General features: G+C 45.5%; 1 protein-coding gene across 2 annotated transcripts; it reads left to right on the forward strand.

Annotated features, from left to right (window-relative positions):
* Positions 1 to 10815: 10815 nt before the first annotated feature.
* Positions 10816 to 20775, forward strand: LOC137352538 (apoptosis-enhancing nuclease-like). 2 transcript variants are annotated; one of them, XM_068018114.1, is made up of 4 exons: positions 10816 to 10883; positions 12913 to 13733; positions 15975 to 16175; positions 16875 to 20775. In XM_068018114.1, the coding sequence occupies exons 2-4, from the start codon at positions 12957 to 12959 to the stop codon at positions 17076 to 17078; spliced, it is 1182 nt and encodes a 393-aa protein (XP_067874215.1). In that variant the 5' UTR covers positions 10816 to 10883; positions 12913 to 12956; the 3' UTR covers positions 17079 to 20775. The 2 variants fall into 2 exon arrangements, with proteins under 2 accessions (XP_067874215.1, XP_067874216.1); XM_068018115.1 differs by lacking the exon at positions 10816 to 10883 and adding an exon at positions 12054 to 12146.
* The last annotated feature ends 293 nt before the right edge of the window (positions 20776 to 21068 follow it).

Consider the following 21068-nt stretch of genomic DNA (forward strand, 5'->3'; position numbering starts at 1 on the left):
TTCTCTGTATTCACCTTACCAAATACTGTTTGCTTTGCTGCTACTACAGAAAGTTAATTGTAATCCTTTTCCATTTAGTATTCCCCACCCTTTCTCCTCTGCCCTCCTGAAGAAGCTGGCTCACACTGGGGTTATGGTTTGTTTACAAATATGTGACATATATCTCTTTCCTTCATATCACTGGGTCAAAATCCTGGAACTCCCGACCTAACAGCTTGGTAGCAGCACCTTCGCCACATGGATTACATAGGAACACAGGAACATAGGAAGATAGGAACAGGAGTAGGCCATTCAGCCCCTCGAGCCTTTCCTGCCATTCAATGAGATCAAGGCTGATCCGCGGCCTAACTCCATATACCTGCCTTTGGCCCATAATCCCTTAATATCTTTGCTTAACAAAAATCTATCTGTCTCTGATTTAAAATTAACAACTGTTATAGTGGTTCGAGGAGCAGGCTCACCACCACCTTCTCAAGGGCAACTAGGGACAGGCAATGCCCATATGCCAAGAGAAACAGTTATAATTTTGGGTCAATGAGCTTTCGTCATCGACCTGAAACGTTAGCTCTGTTTCCTGCTCCACAGATGCTGCCTGACCTGCTGAGTATTTCCAGCATTTTCTGTTTTCATTTCACATTTCCAGCATCTGAAGTATTTTGCTTTAGTTTAGACAGAAGACCTCTGTTAAAAACTGTTAGCTGTGGCTTATTGGGCAGCACTCTTGGCTCTGGGTAAGAAGCTTGTGGGTTCAGGTCCTGCTCCAGTGACTTAAGGACACAATCTAGGCATTTTAGTAATGAGGGAGTGCCGCACTGTCAGATGTGCCATCTTTCAAGTCGACAAAAAAGATCGCATGGTGCAATTTTGAAATAAAGCAGGGACTTTCTCCCTGATGTCTTGGCCAATATTTATCCCTCAACTAACTTCACCAAAAACAGATGACTGGTCATTATCACATTGCTGTTTGTAAGAGTTTGCTGTGTGCAAACTGGCTGCTTGCTACATTACAACAGTGACTACACTTCAATGGTACTTCATTGGCTGTAAAGCACTTTGGGACATCCTGACATTATGAAAGGTGCTATATAAATGCAAGTTTTTCTTTGAACTTTATTCAATAGTACTCCGCAGTATACACTTTCTGCTAGTGCACTAGTTAATGTGTTTGAATAAAATTCCTTTGTGGGTTATTTTATGGTTGGCATCCTTCCATCTGTGAAAGATGATGGACATGTAGCAACAGAATCCATTTAGGTGGGGTCGCTTCTCTTTGTGCACCTTTGCTGATGGCTGTGAAAGCCAATCCTTCAGAGGCAGGTTCTGCCACAAGTTCCGCACGTGAAGCTGCCAAGTGACGCTGTGAGTTGTTGTTTTTGATGTTGGCGCCTGTCGCCACGCTGCTGTAGCAAATGGTCATCGTGGTAGTGCAGAAAAGTCCACAAGCTGTGCTGCCACTTCCCACTTTCGCCAGCTAGTGACTCCCAGATGCAATAGGTGACATTTAGGGCCTTCATGTCATGCATTCAAGGATCCTTGAAGTGGAACTTTGGGTGCCCCACTGGTCGTCTGGCCCCGGCTACCTCACCATACAGAAGGTCCTTGGGTATGCGACTGTCTTCCATCCTTTGAACGTGTCCAATCCACCGAAGCTGCTTCTGTTTGATTAGTGCCAACACACTTGGGATCTCTGTCTTTCAGAGGACTGCCATGTTTGTGATTTTGTCCTGCCAGGATATCCCCATAATGCACGGCAGACAGCAAAGATGGAAGTTATTGAGCTTCTTTTCTTGGTAGCTGTAAATCGCCCATGTTTCACAATCACACAACAACGTGTTATTTTAACTCAGTCAATAACCCAATAAGACATTAATAGAAATGTTAAATAAAGCACAAAATAATTTTGTGTCAGCAAGTTAACTAGTGCACTACAGGAGGAAATTAAACCCCATCCATTCCTGCTTTCATGTTTGAGAAATTTCTGGAAAGCCTACTCAAACTTGGAAGGTGGTGCCTCAGAACAACAATAAGTTATGAAAATGGAGTAATTAAAAAAGAAGGTTCTAATGGAAATTAAAGGCTTAGAACCATAGAAAAATTACAGCACAAAAGGAGACCATTCAGCCTGCCATGTCCGTGCTGGCCGGAAAAAAACTAGCCGTCCAATCTAATCCCACCTTCCAGCACCTGGTCCCTACCCTTGCCGGTTACAGCACTTCAGGTGCATGTCCAGGTTCCTGGCAGTGAATTCCAGACACCCATCATCCTCTGGGTGAAAAAGGTTTTCCTCATATCCCCTCTAATCCTTCTACCAATCACCTTAAATCTGTGTCCCCTGGTAATTGACCTCTCTGCTAGGGGAAACAGGTCCTTTCTGTCTACTCTATCTAGGCCCCTCATAATTTTGTACACCTCAATTAAGTCACCCCTCAGCCTCCTCTGTTCTAAGGAAAACAATCCTAGCCTATCCAATCTGTCATCATAGCTGCAACTTTCGAGCCCTGGCAACATTCTTGTAAATCTCCTCTGTACTCTCTCCAGAGCAATTATGTCCTTTCTGTAATGTGGTGACCAGAACTGTACACAATACTCCAGCTGTGGCCTAACCAGCGTTTTATAAAGTTCCAGCATTACATCCCTGCTTTTGAATTCTATACCTCGGCCAATAAAGGGAAGCATTCCATATGCATTCTTCACCATTCTATCTACCTGTTGTGCCACCTTCAGGGACCTGTGGACATGCACTCCAAAGTCACTCACTTCTTCTACTCCTCTCAATATCCTCCCGTTTATTGTGTATTCCCTTGCTTTATTTGCCCTCCCCAGATGCATTACCTCACACTTCTCTGGATTGAATTCCATTTGCCACTTTCCTGCCCACTCAACCAAACCATTCATATTATTCTGGAGTCCACGGCTATCCTCTTCACTATCAACTACACGGCCAATTATTGTGTCATCAGGAAATTTCCCAATCATGCCTCCCACATTTAAGTCCAAATCATTAATATATACCACAAACAGCAAGGGACCCAACACCGAGCCTGTGGAATGCCACTGGAAACAACTTTCCATTCACAACATCCATCGACTACTACCCTTTGTTTCCAGGCCCCGAGCCAATTCTGGATCCAACCTGCCGAATTCCCTGTATCCAATGACCAGTCTGCCATGCAGGACTTTGTCAAATGCCTTACTAAAATCCATGTAGACCACTTCCACTGCACTACCCTCATCAATCCTTCTTGTTACTTCCTCAAAAAACTCAATTAAGTTAGTAAGACATGACCTTCACTTAAGAAATCCATGTTGACGATCCCTGATTAATTCATGCCTTTCTAAGTGGCAGTTTATCCTGTCCCTCAGAATAGATTCTAACAACCTACACACCACCAAGGTCAGACTGACTGGCCTATAATTATTGGGCCTATCCCTTTCACCCTTTTTAAACAATGGTACAACGTTCACAGACCTCCAGTTGTCTGGTACCTTTCCTGTATCTAATGAGGATTTGAAGATGATCCTCAGCATATCTGTTATTTCCTCCCTGACTTCCTTTAACAACCTGAGATGCAATCCATCTGGTCCTGGCGATTTATCCACTTTCAAGGATGTCAGACCCTCTAGTACATCCTCTCTCATTATGCTTATCGTATCTAATTTCACACTCCTTCAGGAAGAAAAGTGGAGACCAAAGTGTGTGTAATCCTGAGTCAGAGGGTGCTGTGTTCAAACCCCATACCAGGATTTGAGCTCATTAGCAAGACCTACAGTTATATTTCTGGTATTTTATAGTGTTTGTTTATAGCAATTGTTTTTAATTTCTCCTCACCGCACTGTAATTAAAAATTAAGAAGCTTCTACGATAGCATTATCTTAAACGTGCTGTGGCTAATGTGCATAAAGGGTGGTTTGATATTATCAAATGTTACTTTCCATACATAAAAAGAAGGAATATCGCATAAATTCCCTTGTTTTATTTGCAAATGTTGACAATTACATTGAACCTCAGGGTCCCCCCTCCTACTGCACAGAGCCGTACCTTTAAATATTTGTGAGTCACTGCAATCTCATTTCTACCTGTATACCAAACAATAATAATTAGACGCTATTTCAACATAGTTGAAAGCAGTCTACAATTAGACCCTTGGTGATATTTCAATACAAAGTGCACCCCACCCTGTTACACACAAAGTGAAGAAAACCCGGTACAGGTGTTAAAAGGAGTTAGTTGCGTGCTGTAGCAAATATCGCACCGCACTAAAGGTTAAATTAAGAAGTCATGGTCCAGGACACTTATAGCAACGATTAGAGAGATAAGCGAGTCTCCTAAGTAGGGGTGTACACCAAGATATACTTTTATCTGCACAGATGAAAGGCATAGCTCTGATAATGGAATTCAGCAGAAAAAAAAAACACGAGGAAATGAGTAACTGAGCCACACGGACCAGGAAGTCTCGGGTTCCATTCCCTGATCAATGCTGAGTTAGCAGTATCTCAGCCCAAGTCCACTGAAAGAAAAGAAAGCTTTGCATTTGTATAGCACCTTTCATGACCACAGGACGTACCAAGGTGCTTTACAGCTGATGAAGTACTTTTTGAAGTGTAGTCACTGCAGGAAATCTGGCAGCCAATTTGCACACAGCAAGCTCCCACAAACAGCAATGTGATAATGAACAGATAATGATTTTGTGACGCTGATTGAGGGATGAATGTTGGCCAGGACACCCTGCTCTTCTTCGAAATAGTGCCATGGGATCTCTTCCATCCACCTTGAGAGGGCAGACAGGGCCCCAATTTAACATCTCATCCAAAAGACAGCATCTCCAACAGTGCAGCACCCCCTCAGTACTGCACTGGAGTGTCAGCCTTGGTTTTCCTGCTTATGGAACTGGAACTCACAACACTCTGACACAAGAGTGCCAGTCACTGAGCTATAGCTGACACTAGACAGTCTTCACCCTGGGGTTAAGGAATAGATAGTCAGCTAGACTCTCCGGCCCTTGATCCCAATACATGTGTGTGGATGTGAAGTGAGAACAGACTAATACAATGTTTTAATTTATGTTACTTAATGCTATCAAGGGATGTGGAGAAAGGGCATAAAAATGGCATTGAGATGCAGACTAGCCATGATCTAACTGAATAGCCCAAGGGGCTGAATGGACTTCTCTCATTCCAATGTTCCTCAGATCAGGATCAGCTGTGATACCAACTCTACAGTTGAATATTCTGCAATGCTTCCTGTCTCGCTTCACCCATGAAGAACAGCTGCTTGGATGAGTCGTATGACCATTCTCATGCACATGGAACTCTAGCCCAGTGAGAGATGGCACCTTCAGGGAAGAGAGCTAGAGGGAAACTGGGTGCAGAAAGAACACAAGAAAATGCAAAGAGGCAATTTCACAATTAAATATTAACCGAGCTTCATCTTTCGAATATTTAATGAGCTGTTGTGCATTTCCTACCATTTTCTTTTCTGATTTGCTTCCTCGCCTGTCCCAGTTGAGCTTTGCTAACAACACAAATCAAAGACGGGAACTAGTATCTGGTCTGTATGATTCAGTTATACACAGGATTGTGCATTTACAGGCCAGGCCATTGGGGTTGACGCATAGTCAAAGAGTGACAGTGGGAACTCTGGCTGATTCTTTTCCCTTGCCTCTGTAACCCAGAGGTGCTGAGACTAATTCCAGTGCAGGAGATCAGCTCATGCAGACTGGAGATCAAACTTGAGATGTTTGTTTCCTGTATAGCTAATATAAAGTCTTTTAACAATTAATTTTAGCTGACCTTTTAGGCAGGAGACCTTATCATCACATCAGCTTGCTGTAATCTGTCTATAAATGCTCTCCTGGCTGACCTCTCACCTTGAACTCATTCAAAACTCTGCTGTCGATAAGTTAATACACACCAAGTCTCATTCAACCATCACTCCTGTGCTCATTGACCTACATTGGTTTCCCATCCGGCAGCACCTCGATTTTAAAATCCTGATCCTTGTTTTTAAATCCCTCCACGGCCTCACCCTTCCTATCTCTGTACCCTCCTCCAGCCCTATAGCCCTCTGAGATCTCTGTGCTCCTCCAATTCTGGTCTCTAATGCATCCCTGATTTTTATCGCTCCACCATTGGGGAGATGTGCTTTCCATTGCCTAGGCCCTAAACTTTGGAATTACCTTCCTAATTATCTCCCTCTCTCTCCTCCTTTGAGAGGCTCCTTCAAACCTACCTCTTTCACAAAGCTATTGGTCACCTGTTCTAATATCTCATTATGTAACTTGGTGCCAAATTTTGTTTGTTAACATTCCTGTTAAAGCTTTGGGACATTTTACTACGTTAAAGGGGCTAGTTAAATGCAAGTTGTTGTTGTAAATAGTTAAAAATGTGTTCCAGATTAACAGGTCGCTTAGAAAATGCAGCCAGGCAGGTGGCAGGATTTGTAATGTGGGGACTGTAAGGGGTAATGAGGGATGTTGAGTACTTGTGTGTGTGAGTGTGTGTGTGCGTGAATGGAAAGGCTGGAATGTGAAAAGACTGAATAATTTACAGCAGCAACTGACTCTAAATTGCAATGGTGACACCTACTGTCCAATAACATTATAGTCCTACTGCTTTGAAAGATCTGGTTTAAAAATTAGATTCAATGGGGTTTGGGAGGGACAGGGTGTTTTAAACAGCCCGGCACAGTAATGAATCATTTTCTTCACAGGCAAGCAATACTTTTTTCACGCAGTGGTATTTCCCTAGATTTAGATTATTGAGTCTTGTGTTGCTGAATAGTCTTGGATGGTCTCTTTCCAATGAAAGTAGTGCCCCTTTAAGGGTCTGCGTAAGCTACGATTACAGCATGTGTAAACACTACTTAAAGGAAATTAAAAACATACCGGGTTATTGTACCAAGGGATATGAATCTGAGGCAGGTAAATGAGGTTGAGATACAAGGCAATCATGATCCAACTGAATGGCAGAACAGGCTTGTGGGTTGAATGGCTTACTCCCGTTCCTATGGGAAATAGAGGGAGTGTACTTTCAACGTTGGGTGGACTTAATGAATTAGTGCTCCTAGTTTTTCAATATTACAACAGTGATCACGATTTGAAGAGTACTTAGTTGTCTGTAAAGCGCTTTGGGATGTCCCAAGGTTGTGAAAGGTGCTATATAAATGAAAGTCTTTCTTTTTTTCTGGTGAATGCAACAGAAGTGCATATAAGGAATTCAAGTGTAGACGTCTTCACCCTGCTTGTTTTTCAGTCAGTAAAATTAATGTTTTTGAACTGTTTTCATTACACTGATCTCGTGCCAGAGTTAGTGACATATGCTCCCATCACACAGAATTCAGTCAGGAGAACCAATTCCTAACGTGTCTGATAAAGGATGCTGCTGCCCTTCATTCAGCTAATGCTGAAATTCTACACAGTGGTATCGAAGTGGTGCTCAAAGTTTGTACTCTGATGCTTGTAGCTTGGAAAACATACATCACTGCAGGATTCCCTGTAGGGTGTAGTGGCTGGTACATTAGTTTCAACTTCACCAGTGTTTTTGAGGAGGGGAAACCTCAAATGACCTTCAATGAACTACATGACATACGATATTTGGACTTCTAGAAAATCTTTGGCAAAGGCTACTTTACAAACTCAAAGCAGGGGAAACGTCATCTGATCAACAACCAGAAATGTTAACTCTGTTTCTCTCTCCACAGATGCTGCCTGACCTGCTGCGTATTTCTAGCATTTCTGTTTTTACTTTACATGTCCAGCATCTGCAATATTTTACTTCTGTTGTAGGGAGGAAGGAGGCTCATGTGAATCATAAATACCGGCACAGACCAGTTGGGCCAAATTACCTGTTTCTTTTTTTTATTCATTCATGAGATGTGCTCATCACTGGCAAGGCCAGCATTTATTGCCCATCCCTAATTGCCCTTGAGAAGGTGGTAGTGAGCTGCCTTCCTGAACAGAACTTGGGGTGTAGGTACACCCACAGTGCTGTTAGAAGGGAGTTCCAGGATTTTGACCCAGTGACAGTGAAGGAACGGCGATATAGTTCCAAGTCAGGATGGTGTGTGACTTGGAGGGGAATTTGCAAGTGGTGGTGTTCACGTGCGCCTGCTGCCCTTGTCCTTCTAGGTGTTGGAGTTTTGGAAGGTGCTGTGGAAGGAAGCTTGGTGAGTTGCTGCAGTGCAGGGCTAAGGGGGATATGTTGGGGGCAGAAAGTAGGGGTGATGTGGTGGATTAACACCTCTGGGCCCTCAGTGTTCAAAGTCAGCCCAGAATGCTGGAGTAAAAGCCCCTGGAATAAAAGGGACAGTAGCAGTATGGATACAAAGTTGACTGAGTGACAGGAAACAGAGTAGTGGGGAAAGGTTGTTTTTTGGACTTGAGGAAAGTATACAGCGGGGTTCCCCAGGGGTGGGTACTTGGACCACTGCTTTTCTTGATCTTTGATCTATGTTAGTGACCTAGACTTGGGGGTACAGAGCACTATTTCAAAATTTGCAGATGGCACAAAACTTGGAAGTATTGTAAACTGTGAGAAGGATAGTGATAGACTTCAAGAGGACATAGACAAGCTGGCTGAATGGGTGGATACGTGTCACATGAAATTCAATGTAGAGATGTGTGAAATGTTACATTTTGGTAGGATGAACGAGGAGAGGCAATTCTAAAGGGGGTGCAGGCTAAATAGAGGCATAGAGTACAAAAGCAAGGAGGTTATACTGAACTTCTCTAAAACACTGTTCGGCCTCAACTGGAGTATTGTGCCCAGTTCTGGGCAGCATACTTTAGGAAGGACATGAAGACTTTAGAGAGGGTGCAGAAAAGATTTACGAGAATAGATCCAGGGATCAGGAATTTCAGTTATGTGTATAGATTGGAGAAACTGGAACTGTTCTCATAGAGTCATGGAGATATACAGCACAGAAACAGGCCCTTCGGCCCATCGTGTCCATGCCGGCCATCAAGCACCTAACTATTCCAATCCCATTTTCCAGCACTTGGTCCGTAGCCTTGTATGCTTTGGCATTTCAAGTGCTCATCTAAATACGTCTTAAATGTTGTGAGGGTTCCTGCCTCTACCACCTCTTCAGGCAGTGTGTTCCAGATTCCAACCACCCTCTGAGTGAAAATTTTTTCCTCAAATCCCCTCTAAACCTCCTGCCCCTTACCTTAAATCTATGCCCCCTGGTTATTGAACGCTCCACTAAGGGAAAAAGTTTATTCCTATCTAACCTATCTATGCCCCTCATAATTTTGTATACCTCAACCATGTCCCACCTCAGCCTTCTCTGCTCTAAGGTAAACAACCTTAGCCTTTTCAGTCCCTCTTCATAGCTGAAATGCTCCAGCCCAGGCAACATCCTGGTGAATCTCCTCTGCACCCTCTCCAGTGCAATCACATCCTTCCTATAGTGTGGTGCCCAGAACTGTACACAGTACTCCAGCTGTGGCCTAACTAGCATTTTATACAGCTCCATCATAACCTCCCTGCTCTTATATTCAATGCCTCAGCTGATAAAGGCAAGTATCCCATATGCTTTCCTAACAACCTTATCTACCTTGCTGCTGCCTTCATTGAGCTATGGACAAGTACACCGAGGTCCCTCTGACCTTCTGTGCTTCGGGTCCTACCATCCATTGTATATTCCCTTGCTTTGTTAGTCCTCCCAAAATGCATCACCTCACAACTTCTCCTTAGAGAAGAGAACTTTGAGAGGTAATTTGATAGAGCTGCTCAAAACCATGAGGGGTCTAGTCAGCATAGATAAGAGAGAAAACAAGAAATGCTGGAAATACTCAGCAGGTCTGGCAGCATCTGTGTAGAGAGAAGCAGAGTTAACATTTCAGGTCAGTGACCTTTCATCAGATGAATGGTCACTGACCCGAAACGTTAACTCTGCTTCTCTCTCCACAGATGCTGCCAGACCTGCTGAGTATTTCCAGCATTTCTTGTTTTTATTTCAGATTTCCAGCATCTGCAGTATTTTGCTTTTATTTTAGATAAGAGAGAAACTGTTCCCATTGGCAGAAGTGTTCAGAACCAAAGGACACGGATACAAGGTGAATGGCAAAAGGCAACATGAAGAAAAGCTTTTTTTAATGCAGCGATTGCTTAGGATCTGGAATGCACTGCCTTGGCCACTTCCTGTGTCATAAATGACTCTATGATTCTATGAAAGTGTGGTGCAGACAGGCTCAATCATAGAATGACTTTCGAAAGGGAATTGGATAAGCACCTGAAGAGAAAAAAATGCTGGGCTATGGGGAAAGAGCTGGGGAGTGGACTTAGCTCATTTGCTCTTGTGGGGAGCCGACATGGATATGATGGGCCAAATGGCCTGCTTCTGTGCTTGTAACCGTTCTATGATTCTATAATTCTACTCAATGTAACTGATATTTTTCTGTTCCTATGCTTCTGAACAGATTTGAGCAATAAGATTTCACTTTCCTGACTCCTTTTCTAGTGATAAAGAATTTGCATCAGTTTATATTGTAAACTAAAGATTTCACATCTTGTGCAGCCTTGTAATAGCACACCCCACCAGTTCTAACCAAAAGAGAAGCATAAAGTTGTCCCATGTCCCTTTCTGACCTCCGGCCGGTAGGGGACGCTATTTATCGCCCACCCGTACCGGCTTGGTCGAGTTTCCTCTTTACGCTTTTTAAACGACGCCACTTGTGACGCAGCGATCCTTTAGGACATTGGAGCACCAGGAGCCAATAAAATACTAGTATCTTCAGACCGACCAATTAGGGAATGCCGAGCGAAGCATTTTGTCCAATGGGAGTGAGCTAAAGGCCAGACGACCGGAGCAAATGGGCCAATCAGCAGGGGAAGGGAGAGCCGGGGAAGCGAGCACGTGGCATCGGCGGAGAGGCCGGCAGGTGAGAGCCGAGGCTGACGGGGGGGTAACGCGGGGTCTGGATGCTACTGAGGACCGGCTTTCATATTAAATAGTCAGGGGGAGTGTTGACACTGGTGTTTCTGCTGTCAGGGGTGGGCTCGGTGCGGGCTTTCCCGGCAGCTGAACTGCCCTCAGAGAGAAGGAACCAACTCTGAGGCGCCGGCAATGGGCCCAGGCGGAGACAACTCCCCCCCCCCCCCCACCGCATCAGTCTGAAGACCTGAGTTCCAGTCCCACTCCAAACTAGCACCGCACTGTCTGGAGGGTGGTGGTGGTGGGCCGCACTGTCTGGGGGGTGGGGGCCGCAATGTCTGGAGGGAGGGTGGTGGGGCCGCAATGTCTGGAGGGAGGGTGGTGGGGCCGCAATGTCTGGAGGGAGGGTGGTGGAGGGGCCGCAATGTCTGGAGGGAGGGTGGTGGAGGGGCCGCACTGTCTGGAGGGAGGGTGGTGGAGGGGCCGCACTGTCTGGAGGGAGGGTGGTGGAGGGGCCGCACTGTCTGGAGGGAGGGTGGTGGAGGGGCCGCACTGTCTGGAGGGTGGGGTGGGCTCGCACTGTCTGGAGGGAGGGTGGGGTGGGCCGCATTGTCTGGGGGGTGGGCTGCACTGTCTGGGGGGTGTGCCGCACTGTCTGGAGGGTGGGGTGGGGTGGGGGCTGCACTGTCTGGAGGGTGGGGTGGGGGCTGCACTGTCTGGAGGGTGGGGTGGGCTGCACTGTCTGGAGGGAGGGTGGGGGCCGCACTGTCTGGAGGGTGGGGTGGGGTGGGGTGGGGGCTGCACTGTCTGGAGGGAGGGTGGGGTGGGGGCTGCACTGTCTGGAGGGAGGGTGGGGTGGGGGCTGCACTGTCTGGAGGGAGGGTGGGGTGGGGGCGGCACTGTCTGAGGGATGGGTGGGCTGCACTGTCTGGGGGTGCCTTGGGGGTGGGGGGTGCCCCACTGAGGGAAGGGGGGGGTCACACAGTCTGGGGGAGGGGTGGGGGCCGCACCTTCTGGGGGAGGGGTGGGGGCCGCACTGTCTGGGGGAGGGGTGGGTGCCGTCTGGGGAAGGGGAGAGGTGGGGGCAGCACTGTCAGAGAGGAGGGCCTCATCGTCAGAGGGCGGTGTCGGATGGTGGGGTGGATTGTGTCAAGTGATTGCCGCGCTGATAGTTATCTCTCAAACAACATCAGCTTATGTGTCCATCATCTCATTTGCTGTTTATGGGATCTTGTGTGAAAATTGGCTGCGGTGTTACTACATTACAACAGTAACTATGCTTCAAAAGAAAGTCATTTGGCTTGGGATGTCCTGAGGTGGTAAAAGGTGCTATGTAAATGCAGGTCCCCACAGCCAGGATGTACTTTTGAAGTTTAGTCATGTTCTGTAACAGGTGCAGTCAGTTTGCAGACAATATTCCACAATCACTAATTGGGGAAATGGCCAGTTAATGTTTTTGCTTGAGGGATAATTGTTGGCCTGGACATTTCTCTGCTCTTGAAATAATGCCACAGGATCTTTTCATCTGAACAGGGAGGTGGAGCCTTGGTTTAAGACATCTGCAAGAGGGCATCTCTGACTATGTCGCATTCCCTCTGTACTGCACTGGTGTGTCAGCATGGACTATGTGCTCAAATTCTGAAGTGCAGCTTGAACTGCAACCTTCTGACTCTCTGGTGAGAGTTTTACCAATTGAGCCAAGACTGACATCCTTGGTGAACCCTGGACCAGTTCATAGTTGAGCCCGCTCATAGAAAATATTCAGTTTACTAGTTTTGAGCTTCTTTAATATGCACTGAATATTTCCTTCCCGAACCCGGGAAAGCTGAGGCATTGAGAGTCCCGATTGTGGATGGAGCTGCTGGTCCCTTATTCTTTTGATGTCCCCACCTTCCCATGGATGGCACATTTAAAATCAGGATCTCACTGGGTGATGAACTACCACATGTCAGGATTCTCTGGTGTGACATGTTAAATTGTTGCTGTGCCTCTCCCCTTGATTAAAGAGACCTTCAGTTTTTTTTTATTTTTTGCAGGTTCCAAGGAGCTCCTCTATTCCCCGCTGTGTTTCGATTAAAGGATGCCGAGTGTGGCTGACACCAGAGTGGACCTTTCTTCCACTGTGTCTAAAGGCTTGGCCTCTAGGCGGCTGCCCCATGATTTCTGCAGCTCGGCCCAGTTCCTCCGCTGCACGTCCAGCCTGATTATGAGCTCCGACTGCCGAGCCATGAAACGCAAAAAGAAGCCAAGCCAGAGGCACCAGCGCTTTCTGGAAAGGAAGGCTTTTCTGGAGAGAAAAGGGATCCTGAAACGACGTCGGTTCAAAAGGAAGGAGGGGCCTTTGGACCAAGCACGGTGCCAGAGTTCCAGTAAACCAAACTGTACGGTTCAGTCTGGAGACACCGAGCAGCTGAGTAGTTCTGACTTGAATGGAAATCGCTTCATCTTGGCTGGTGCTTCCCGCCCCTGGCCTGAAGCTGAAAGTAGCCAACCTACTTTCCTTCCAAAGTCCACGGACCCGAGTATGAGAGAGAATCCTGTACAAAAGACAAACCCACTGACTCATGAGGACTCCGTCAGACTGGCACGAGCTGCAGCCCCTTGCCTGGCAAACCTGTCATGCTTCTGTTGTAATCCTAACAAGTACGTGGCCATTGACTGTGAGATGGTGGGCACAGGTCCCTGTGGACGGCTTGCCGAGGTGGCCAGGTGCAGCATAGTGAACTATCAGGGTGACGTCATCTATGACAAGTATGTGAAACCAGGACTTCCCATCACTGACTACCGGACCCGATGGAGCGGCATCCGAAAGCAGCACATGACTAACGCAATTGTGTTTAATGTTGCACAGAGGGAGGTTCGTGAACCGAGTATGCAATAATGTATCAGACAGCTTGTGCGCTATGTGCACTTAATAGCACTCTTTTGCTTCTGAGTCAGGATGTCATGGGTTCATGTCTCACTCCATCCAGGCTGACACCCCCAGTGCAGTGCTGAGGGAGTGCTGCACCATCAGAGGTGCTGTCTTTCAGATGAGACATTAAACTAAGACCATGTCTCGTTTCTTGGGTGAATGCAAAAGATCCATGACGCTATTTTGCAGAAAAGGGGAGGGGTTGTTCTCCCCAGCGTGTGACCAATATTTATCCCTCAACTTAGCATCGCTGAGCCAGATGAACCCCATTGCTGTTTATGGGATCTTGCTGTGCACAAATTGGTTGCTGCCTTTCGTTTATTACAGCGACTACTTCAAAAGTATTGGTGAAAATGGAGACATTTGGTTGAAGCTTTTTGTCTTGCACTCATCAGGACAATTCACAAGAATACCAATGTATGATCTCATACAGTATAAATTTGTCATTTCCCTTACACTGGTATTCTTGTGAATTGTCCTGATGAGTGCAAGACAAAAAGCTTTGACAGAATGTCTCTATTTTCAGCAATACTCAAGTTCTGTACTACCAAACAACTACTTCAAAAGTACTTTAGTTGTAAAGAATTATGTGGCATCCTGAGGTTGTTAATGGTGCTATATGAATGCATGTCTTTTAATTGTCACAATTACCTCCTTTTGATACTTCCCTATCATGCTTTATCAACTAATCCCTTTACTCTAAAGCAGTGAATCCTCTCAATTCTGGATGAGCAGTGCTATAGAACCGTTGTTCTCAAGCTGGGGTCTGTGGGGTCCCGGCGGTCCACGACACTGAGCTAGCCTTACAGTTGGGCAATTGCCCAGGGTATACCGGTCAAGGGTAAGCAAGCGAGTCACAATTGCAGGTGTGCTCTGCTTCCCCCAAACCGCAACGCCCCCCTGCTGCTCTAATGCTTTCTTCATGATCTGCTCTCTCCATGCACCAGACAAGAATAGACGGATTCTCCAGTGAGAACCAGACACACCCATCTCACTGATATCTGGCAGTAAATATCTGTCTTAAAGGCATAATTAAAAACATCTGTACCTGCAGCACTTTCATATTATGAGCATTATATAGCTTTATACTTTAGATAGGGTGGGCCCCCAATTACAAATCCATGTGAAAAGGGCTCCTTCGATGAGAAAAGTTTGAGACTCACTGCCCTAGGAATTCTGCATTGAATTCCTAGTCGTTTGAGTTCCAATAAGCTGCAAGAAACGCTGTTCTCTTGAGGTTCAACTTTGTTTACGGATGTCATTCACCTTGTTATTTAAATGTGGAATAAAAACACACAATGTTGCAAATACTCAGCAGGTCACTGGAGAGAGAGAGAGAAAAACAGCTAACGTTTCAGGTAACTGACCTTTCATCGGAAACGTGATTGCAAGGATGGAAGAGTTTCAGTTTCCTGTCTTAAATAAAGGAATAGAGATGATGCTAGGGTTGCCACAGTGTTGGTAACAGGCAACTCTCAAACTGAGGAGGCACAGCTATTATAATTAAACATCAAATCTAGTTAAACTAAAATCAATTTGTCATATTGGGAAATCGAAAAGACAGCCTTGTAAGCAGATTTATAGGATGAGTTTGACATTTGAGTATTTATTGTGACTTCTCTCATGGGTGAGCCAGGGATTGGAGAAATGGGCAGGTATCAGAGTACAGCTCCAGTGAAGGGTGAGGACATGACTGGGGCTTGGGCCTGTGACTGGAGGGTTTGTCTGGGGCTGTGTTTGAGGTCAGGACAGAGGCAGGTTTGCTCGGGAGGATGGGTCTTGGGGCACTGTTGCCATGTTTTTCTTGAAGAAATAAAACCCAGCCCTGCCTGGCAGTGCTGCCAATTAAACTTTTTTTGTTAGCTTGGGAAAGAACACTACACAGACACATCTGCATGGAAATAATTTTTAAAAAAACATTTTTGGGAATATTGGATGTCACTCACTGTGACTATTTATTCCCCATCTCTAGTTTCCTTTGAAGCTGCCTCCTTGAACAGTTGTAGTCCGTATGATGGAGGGGTTCCCATAGTGCTGTTAGGTAGGGAATTCCAGGAATTTGACCCAGTGGCGATTCAGGAATAGTCATAAGTCCAAGTTGGGATGGTGCACAACTTGGGAGGAAGTATTAAATCTAAGAGAATTTATTGCAGCCGTTTACTTTTGATTTGTGCTTCAATTCAGATCTTGAAGATCCTGAAGGGTAAAATTGTGGTGGGCCATGCATTGCACAACGACTTTAAAGCACTGAAGTATTTTCATCCAAAATCTCTGACAAGGGACACGAGTAAGATCCCAATGTTGAAGAGGAAAGCTGGCTTTCCAGAAAGAGAGTCTGTGTCCCTGAAGAATCTCGCAAAACGGCTTCTGGGCAAAAACATCCAGGTGAGTATGTGAACTGACTGATTCTTTTGCTCTGGGAGGAAAGTTGCAGTATGTTGGAGTGAGGGTACTCCCCGAATCACCACCTGATTTGATTTCAAAACATGGTTGTGTAGGCAAGAACAAACCAGCTTTATGTGTTGCACCCTCCAATGCAACTCTAATCATGGCAGTTATGAGACCAGTTAGAACATAAATGCAGGTAGATTGAAGCTGAGCCAGTCTTGAACTACTTCTGATGTATTGTACAGGTCTCTTCCCAGCCGGTGGCACCGCCAGAGATAAATTGAGTGGTTTGCTACCAAGTTATACAGACCACTAGATGCCAGGTTTGGTCTTTGCCAAGGCAACAGTTGGGGATAGTACTGTTGCCATTGATTAGAGGAAAGGATCTGTCTTGGTTCCTGCTCTTGATATTGACTGCTGCTGGCACCCATATGGATGTGGGCGTCTGGTGAGACTGGGATACCACTCTGATGTGATTCCCCTCATGGTTGAAGTACATGCTGCCACTTGCTGGGCAGCCTTGTATATGCGAAATGGGCATTTGAACAAGGTGATTGGTGGATGGGTGACTGGCACCTGTGGAACTGTACAATGCCTATCGGCCTTCAGGGACAGAGGGTGAATAATTTGGTGGAAGAGTCAGGGAAATATTTCCTCCCCTCCCCTTGATTTTATTGTCATTCCCTCTTGCTGCAGGTTGGCAGAGATGGGCACTGTTCCGTTGAGGATGCCTGCACCTCGATGGAGTTGTACCAACTGGTGGAGATTCAGTGGGAGCAGAAACTGCACAATCAGTTGTCAGCAGAACACGAATACACGGCACCTGAATTAAACTCTGAAATTGATCGCTACATGGACGACCAGTATTGGCCAGCTGATTTGCAAGAGGACAGCAAATGATCGGAGAAAGTATTCTTCGGCATCAACCGTCATCAACACACTTGCAGCAAATGAACTGTAGCAGTCTCAACTCTGGAGGGATGATGATTACTTCTTGGTTCCATTGTTCTCTGGTCTTCCCTTTGACTTGTGCCTCTCCTGACCAACAAAACAAATGTTTACACTCTCTGGCTTTTACCATTGGAATTGGTCTGACTGAGCATGTAGTGTTTCTGCTCAAGATCCACTAACTCGGCACAGACCTGGGATTGAGTACGGGCCATTCCTGTACTGTGAGGCTCAGTAGCACACCAAGTGGTGTAGTTTGCCACCGGCCTGAGTCCTGGGCAGTCCCAATCCCATTCTCAGTGGACAAGGGACTAAAGTAACTGTGCTCCGATCTCTTGAGAGCTGTTGTGGGGAATGGAAAAATGTTCAATAAGGGGTGCTATCCTGTAGTAGGGACTGAGGCATATAGTCGGGACACAATTGAGGGAGAGCTGAAGTCTTTATCCACCCTTTACAGCACCTAACTTGGCAGTAGTTGGTGCTAACTCTGTTCCACTCGACTTGAAGATTAAGATTGCAAATGATTCTTTCGCTAACAGTTCAAACCCTGCTTGTTTCCCTGGGATAACAGCGGTGTTTTTTCGGTGCAATGATATGAAGTTGAGGGAATGCTGTACTGCCACTCTTCATTTTCCCCTTTTAATGTTTATTTTAAAAGTTTCTCCTTTTTCCCCTTTCACCTGAATATGCTGACTCTTGCTGTGGTACTGTTCCACTGATGCCAACTGCCCTCTAGTTCCTCGCCACACACTCTCTTACTTCAGGAGCAGCAACTGTGGCTCACTCTCTAACTCCGAGATGCTAAGGCCAATTTCAGCATCCAAACTGGAGACCATCACAGATCAAAGTAACTCTGTGCATAATGGGTGGTTATTCTCTGAGGCCTGTGTCGGAAGGATTGCAGGTTAAATGGAGGCGGAATGTTTGTACCATTTTCTCTCTCTCCCCTGTGACATCATCAGTAGGGCAGTGGTTTGTGGGTATCATTTCCCATTGATGATCTCATACGAGAGAGGAGTTCTATACAAAATGTCTGCTTCAAGGCTGTCTCTAACCAGTGCACCTAAGAGTAACAAAGCATGATGGCAAAAGCAGTAAGTGTACAGCTCCAGTTCACTTCCATAAATGTTAAATTAACATACAAGAATAGTTTAGGAACTGCTTACTGTTCTGGTTTTGGGGCAGGTAGGCAAAAGAAAAGTACTTTGCCTGGATTCTATCTTTTGACTGTTTAAAGCCACAGCTAATGGATTAATGATAGAAATTTCAGCCCACAGGAGGCTACCTGTCTCATTGTTAACTCCTCACTAATCCCAGTTCCTTGCTCTTTCCTCTTTAAACTTTTCCCTCGTGTGTTTAATTTTTGTTCTATCTTCAACAGGTTCCCATGCTATTGTATTCCGTCTCTAGTTTCACTTTGTCTAACTTGTATATCTGCATTGTACCAAAGGACTGCAAGCCAATAAGGCAAAACTGAAGGAAAAATAATTGCACTTAAGTAATTATCTAACAAAAAATGACTTCTGTTCCCATCTGCAAACAGTGACTGGTGTGAAACTTTCCTCGCTCATTGGGAATTTGTTGTGTACCGATGCTGGGCTGTTGGGATAGAGCATTGTGGGTGGGAATGCTCCTCTTTCACTTGGTAGGGGGGATCTGGGGGGAGAAATACAGCTATGTTCCAGCTGTATGAAAGCCTGCTCTCTCATTTGTTTAACTGGTTTTATGAGCTTGGCCATTCTTAATCCAGGTCCCAAATAAGCCTTAGTGCATCTGGTTGCCATCTAGCAAGAAGCAAAGTCTTTCTCTTCCTCCATCCTAATAATCTCCTTTTCTGAAGAGACGGACTCGTGGTCCGGGTCCGGTCCGAGCATCCCTCTTGAACTTCACTGAGTCCATTTTCTTTCTTGTGTGATCCCTTTTATTGTGACATCCTTTATCAAGGAAGTGTTGCATGCTCAGAGGCTTGACTTGCCCACCTACCTCAAATGAACGTTAAAGATCCCATGGCATTATTTGAAGAACAACAGGGATGTTTATCCAGTATCCTGGCCAACATTTGTATCTCTGGGGGGAAAAAATTTACCGGTGGGAGAAAAACAGGTTGATTAATTGGCCATTTGTCTCATTGCTGCTTGCTGTGCTCAAAATGGCTGTCATGCTTGCCTACATAACAGCCATTGATTGTCAAAATAATTTATTGCATCTGAAGAGTTTCCAGGTGTCGCTCAGAGATGTGATGTGTTACCTTAATGCAAAGCTTTCTTGGGTGACAGCTGTGGCTCTGGTGGATAGTACTGTTGTTTGTGTCCGAAGATTGTGGATTTAAGTCCTGCTCCAGAGACGAGGTCCCAAGTCACTATTCAAAAAGGAGTAGGGTACACCCCCTGGTGTCCCGGCCAATATTATCCCTCAATCAACACCTACAAACAGATACTCTGGTCATTACTGCATTGCTGTGTGAAAACTGGCTGCCCCATTTCCTACATTACAACAGTGACTAAAGGTACTTAATTGGCTGTAAAGTGCTTTGGGATGTCTTGAGATCACAATCTGCTATAGAAATGCAAGTTCTTTTACTGTCCCAACCTACCGTCCCATGTATTTTGTTTTCTGCATTTACATCTTTTTTAGACCTTCAGCTTAATTACAGTGCAGTCTACTTTTTTCCCTCCCCATTTTAAAAGTTAATTGAAGGCTTGCAACATTATTTTGTTTTCAAACCAGTTCTTCAGATGAGTGGAACCATCACTGCATCCGACCATGTTTGGGTGCTTGATTTCTCAAAGTTTCTCGTACTCTTGTCCTGTTTGCAGGTGCACCGATTTTGCTGTCTGCAATTTATGTGCAGTTTAATGCATTGAAGTACAAGTTTTCTTGGCGTTCTGTTGGTTGTGTTGCTGTCTCTGCAGCATGTTGTGTCAAATCTTTAGTAAAATCCATTGATCTCGATGGCTGGATCAGTTTGAGCCAGACAGACCTGGAAGGTCCCAAGTTTCATCCCAAATTGGCTAGTCGCAGCAGGGGTGGTGTGATGGTGACACTACAATGCTACTTACTATTCAGCACCCCAGGTTAGGGAGAGTGTAACAAATCATCAGACAGTGTTACTGCTCTTCGTTGCTACTCCTTTTGAACCCCTCCAATCAGGTGCATGTGTGTGGACATTGGGTTTGCAATGAGTAGTGATGCTTCCCACTGTTGAATGGCCCGATGACAATTTGCCTCAGCAATGAAGGAAGGCACTTGCATCAGGTAACAGGGCTCCAACAACATACACTGGTGTGAGTCAGTGCCTTCAGGAGAGCAGGGGAATGAGCTCTATTTGAAGTATCTACAATTGCTTTCCACAAATAATTGAACATGGGTATAGATAAAGAAGGCCATTTGGCCTGTTGTAGCTTGTCCATCCAGAAAGCCATACAATCTCCATCATTGCATGCAATGTTTTCCTTATGCAGTTTCAATTCTTTTACTCTACCCAGCAGTTTTGAGTTTTGATCGCTCTCTGTGTTCCTGATATAAGACCTAACCTGGCCGTTCACTACTTTCAACCTGTGCACCCTGTAACATTGACCCAGTGATTAGAAAGCTGACAGATTTGCTATCTTTCATATAAATTTGTCTGAAATAAATTATTTTCAAACAGTTTGTCGCCTTCTGTCTTATCTAGTCAGATATGTTAATTTTTATTGTGTGCCGTTTTTGTTACAACAACCGGTACTATGTGTCTCTGTTAGGGCCTTGGACACAACATGATCAAGGGTGCAGGGAGCTGCCACTGAAGGCAGTGGGCAACCCACAGCTTCATCCCTACTGATGTCCAGTACCAGCCTACATCAGGCCTGGCAGCACATTGTGTGGAAAAACGGGCAATGGAGCTTGTGGATCTTAGTTTGAGGCTCCAGGTAGCAGATTGAGGAGTCTGCGCCTATATTCTCT

The sequence above is a fragment of the Heterodontus francisci genome, chromosome 38 (assembly GCF_036365525.1).
Source record: "Heterodontus francisci isolate sHetFra1 chromosome 38, sHetFra1.hap1, whole genome shotgun sequence".
In the NCBI taxonomy this organism is placed as follows: domain Eukaryota; kingdom Metazoa; phylum Chordata; class Chondrichthyes; order Heterodontiformes; family Heterodontidae; genus Heterodontus; species Heterodontus francisci.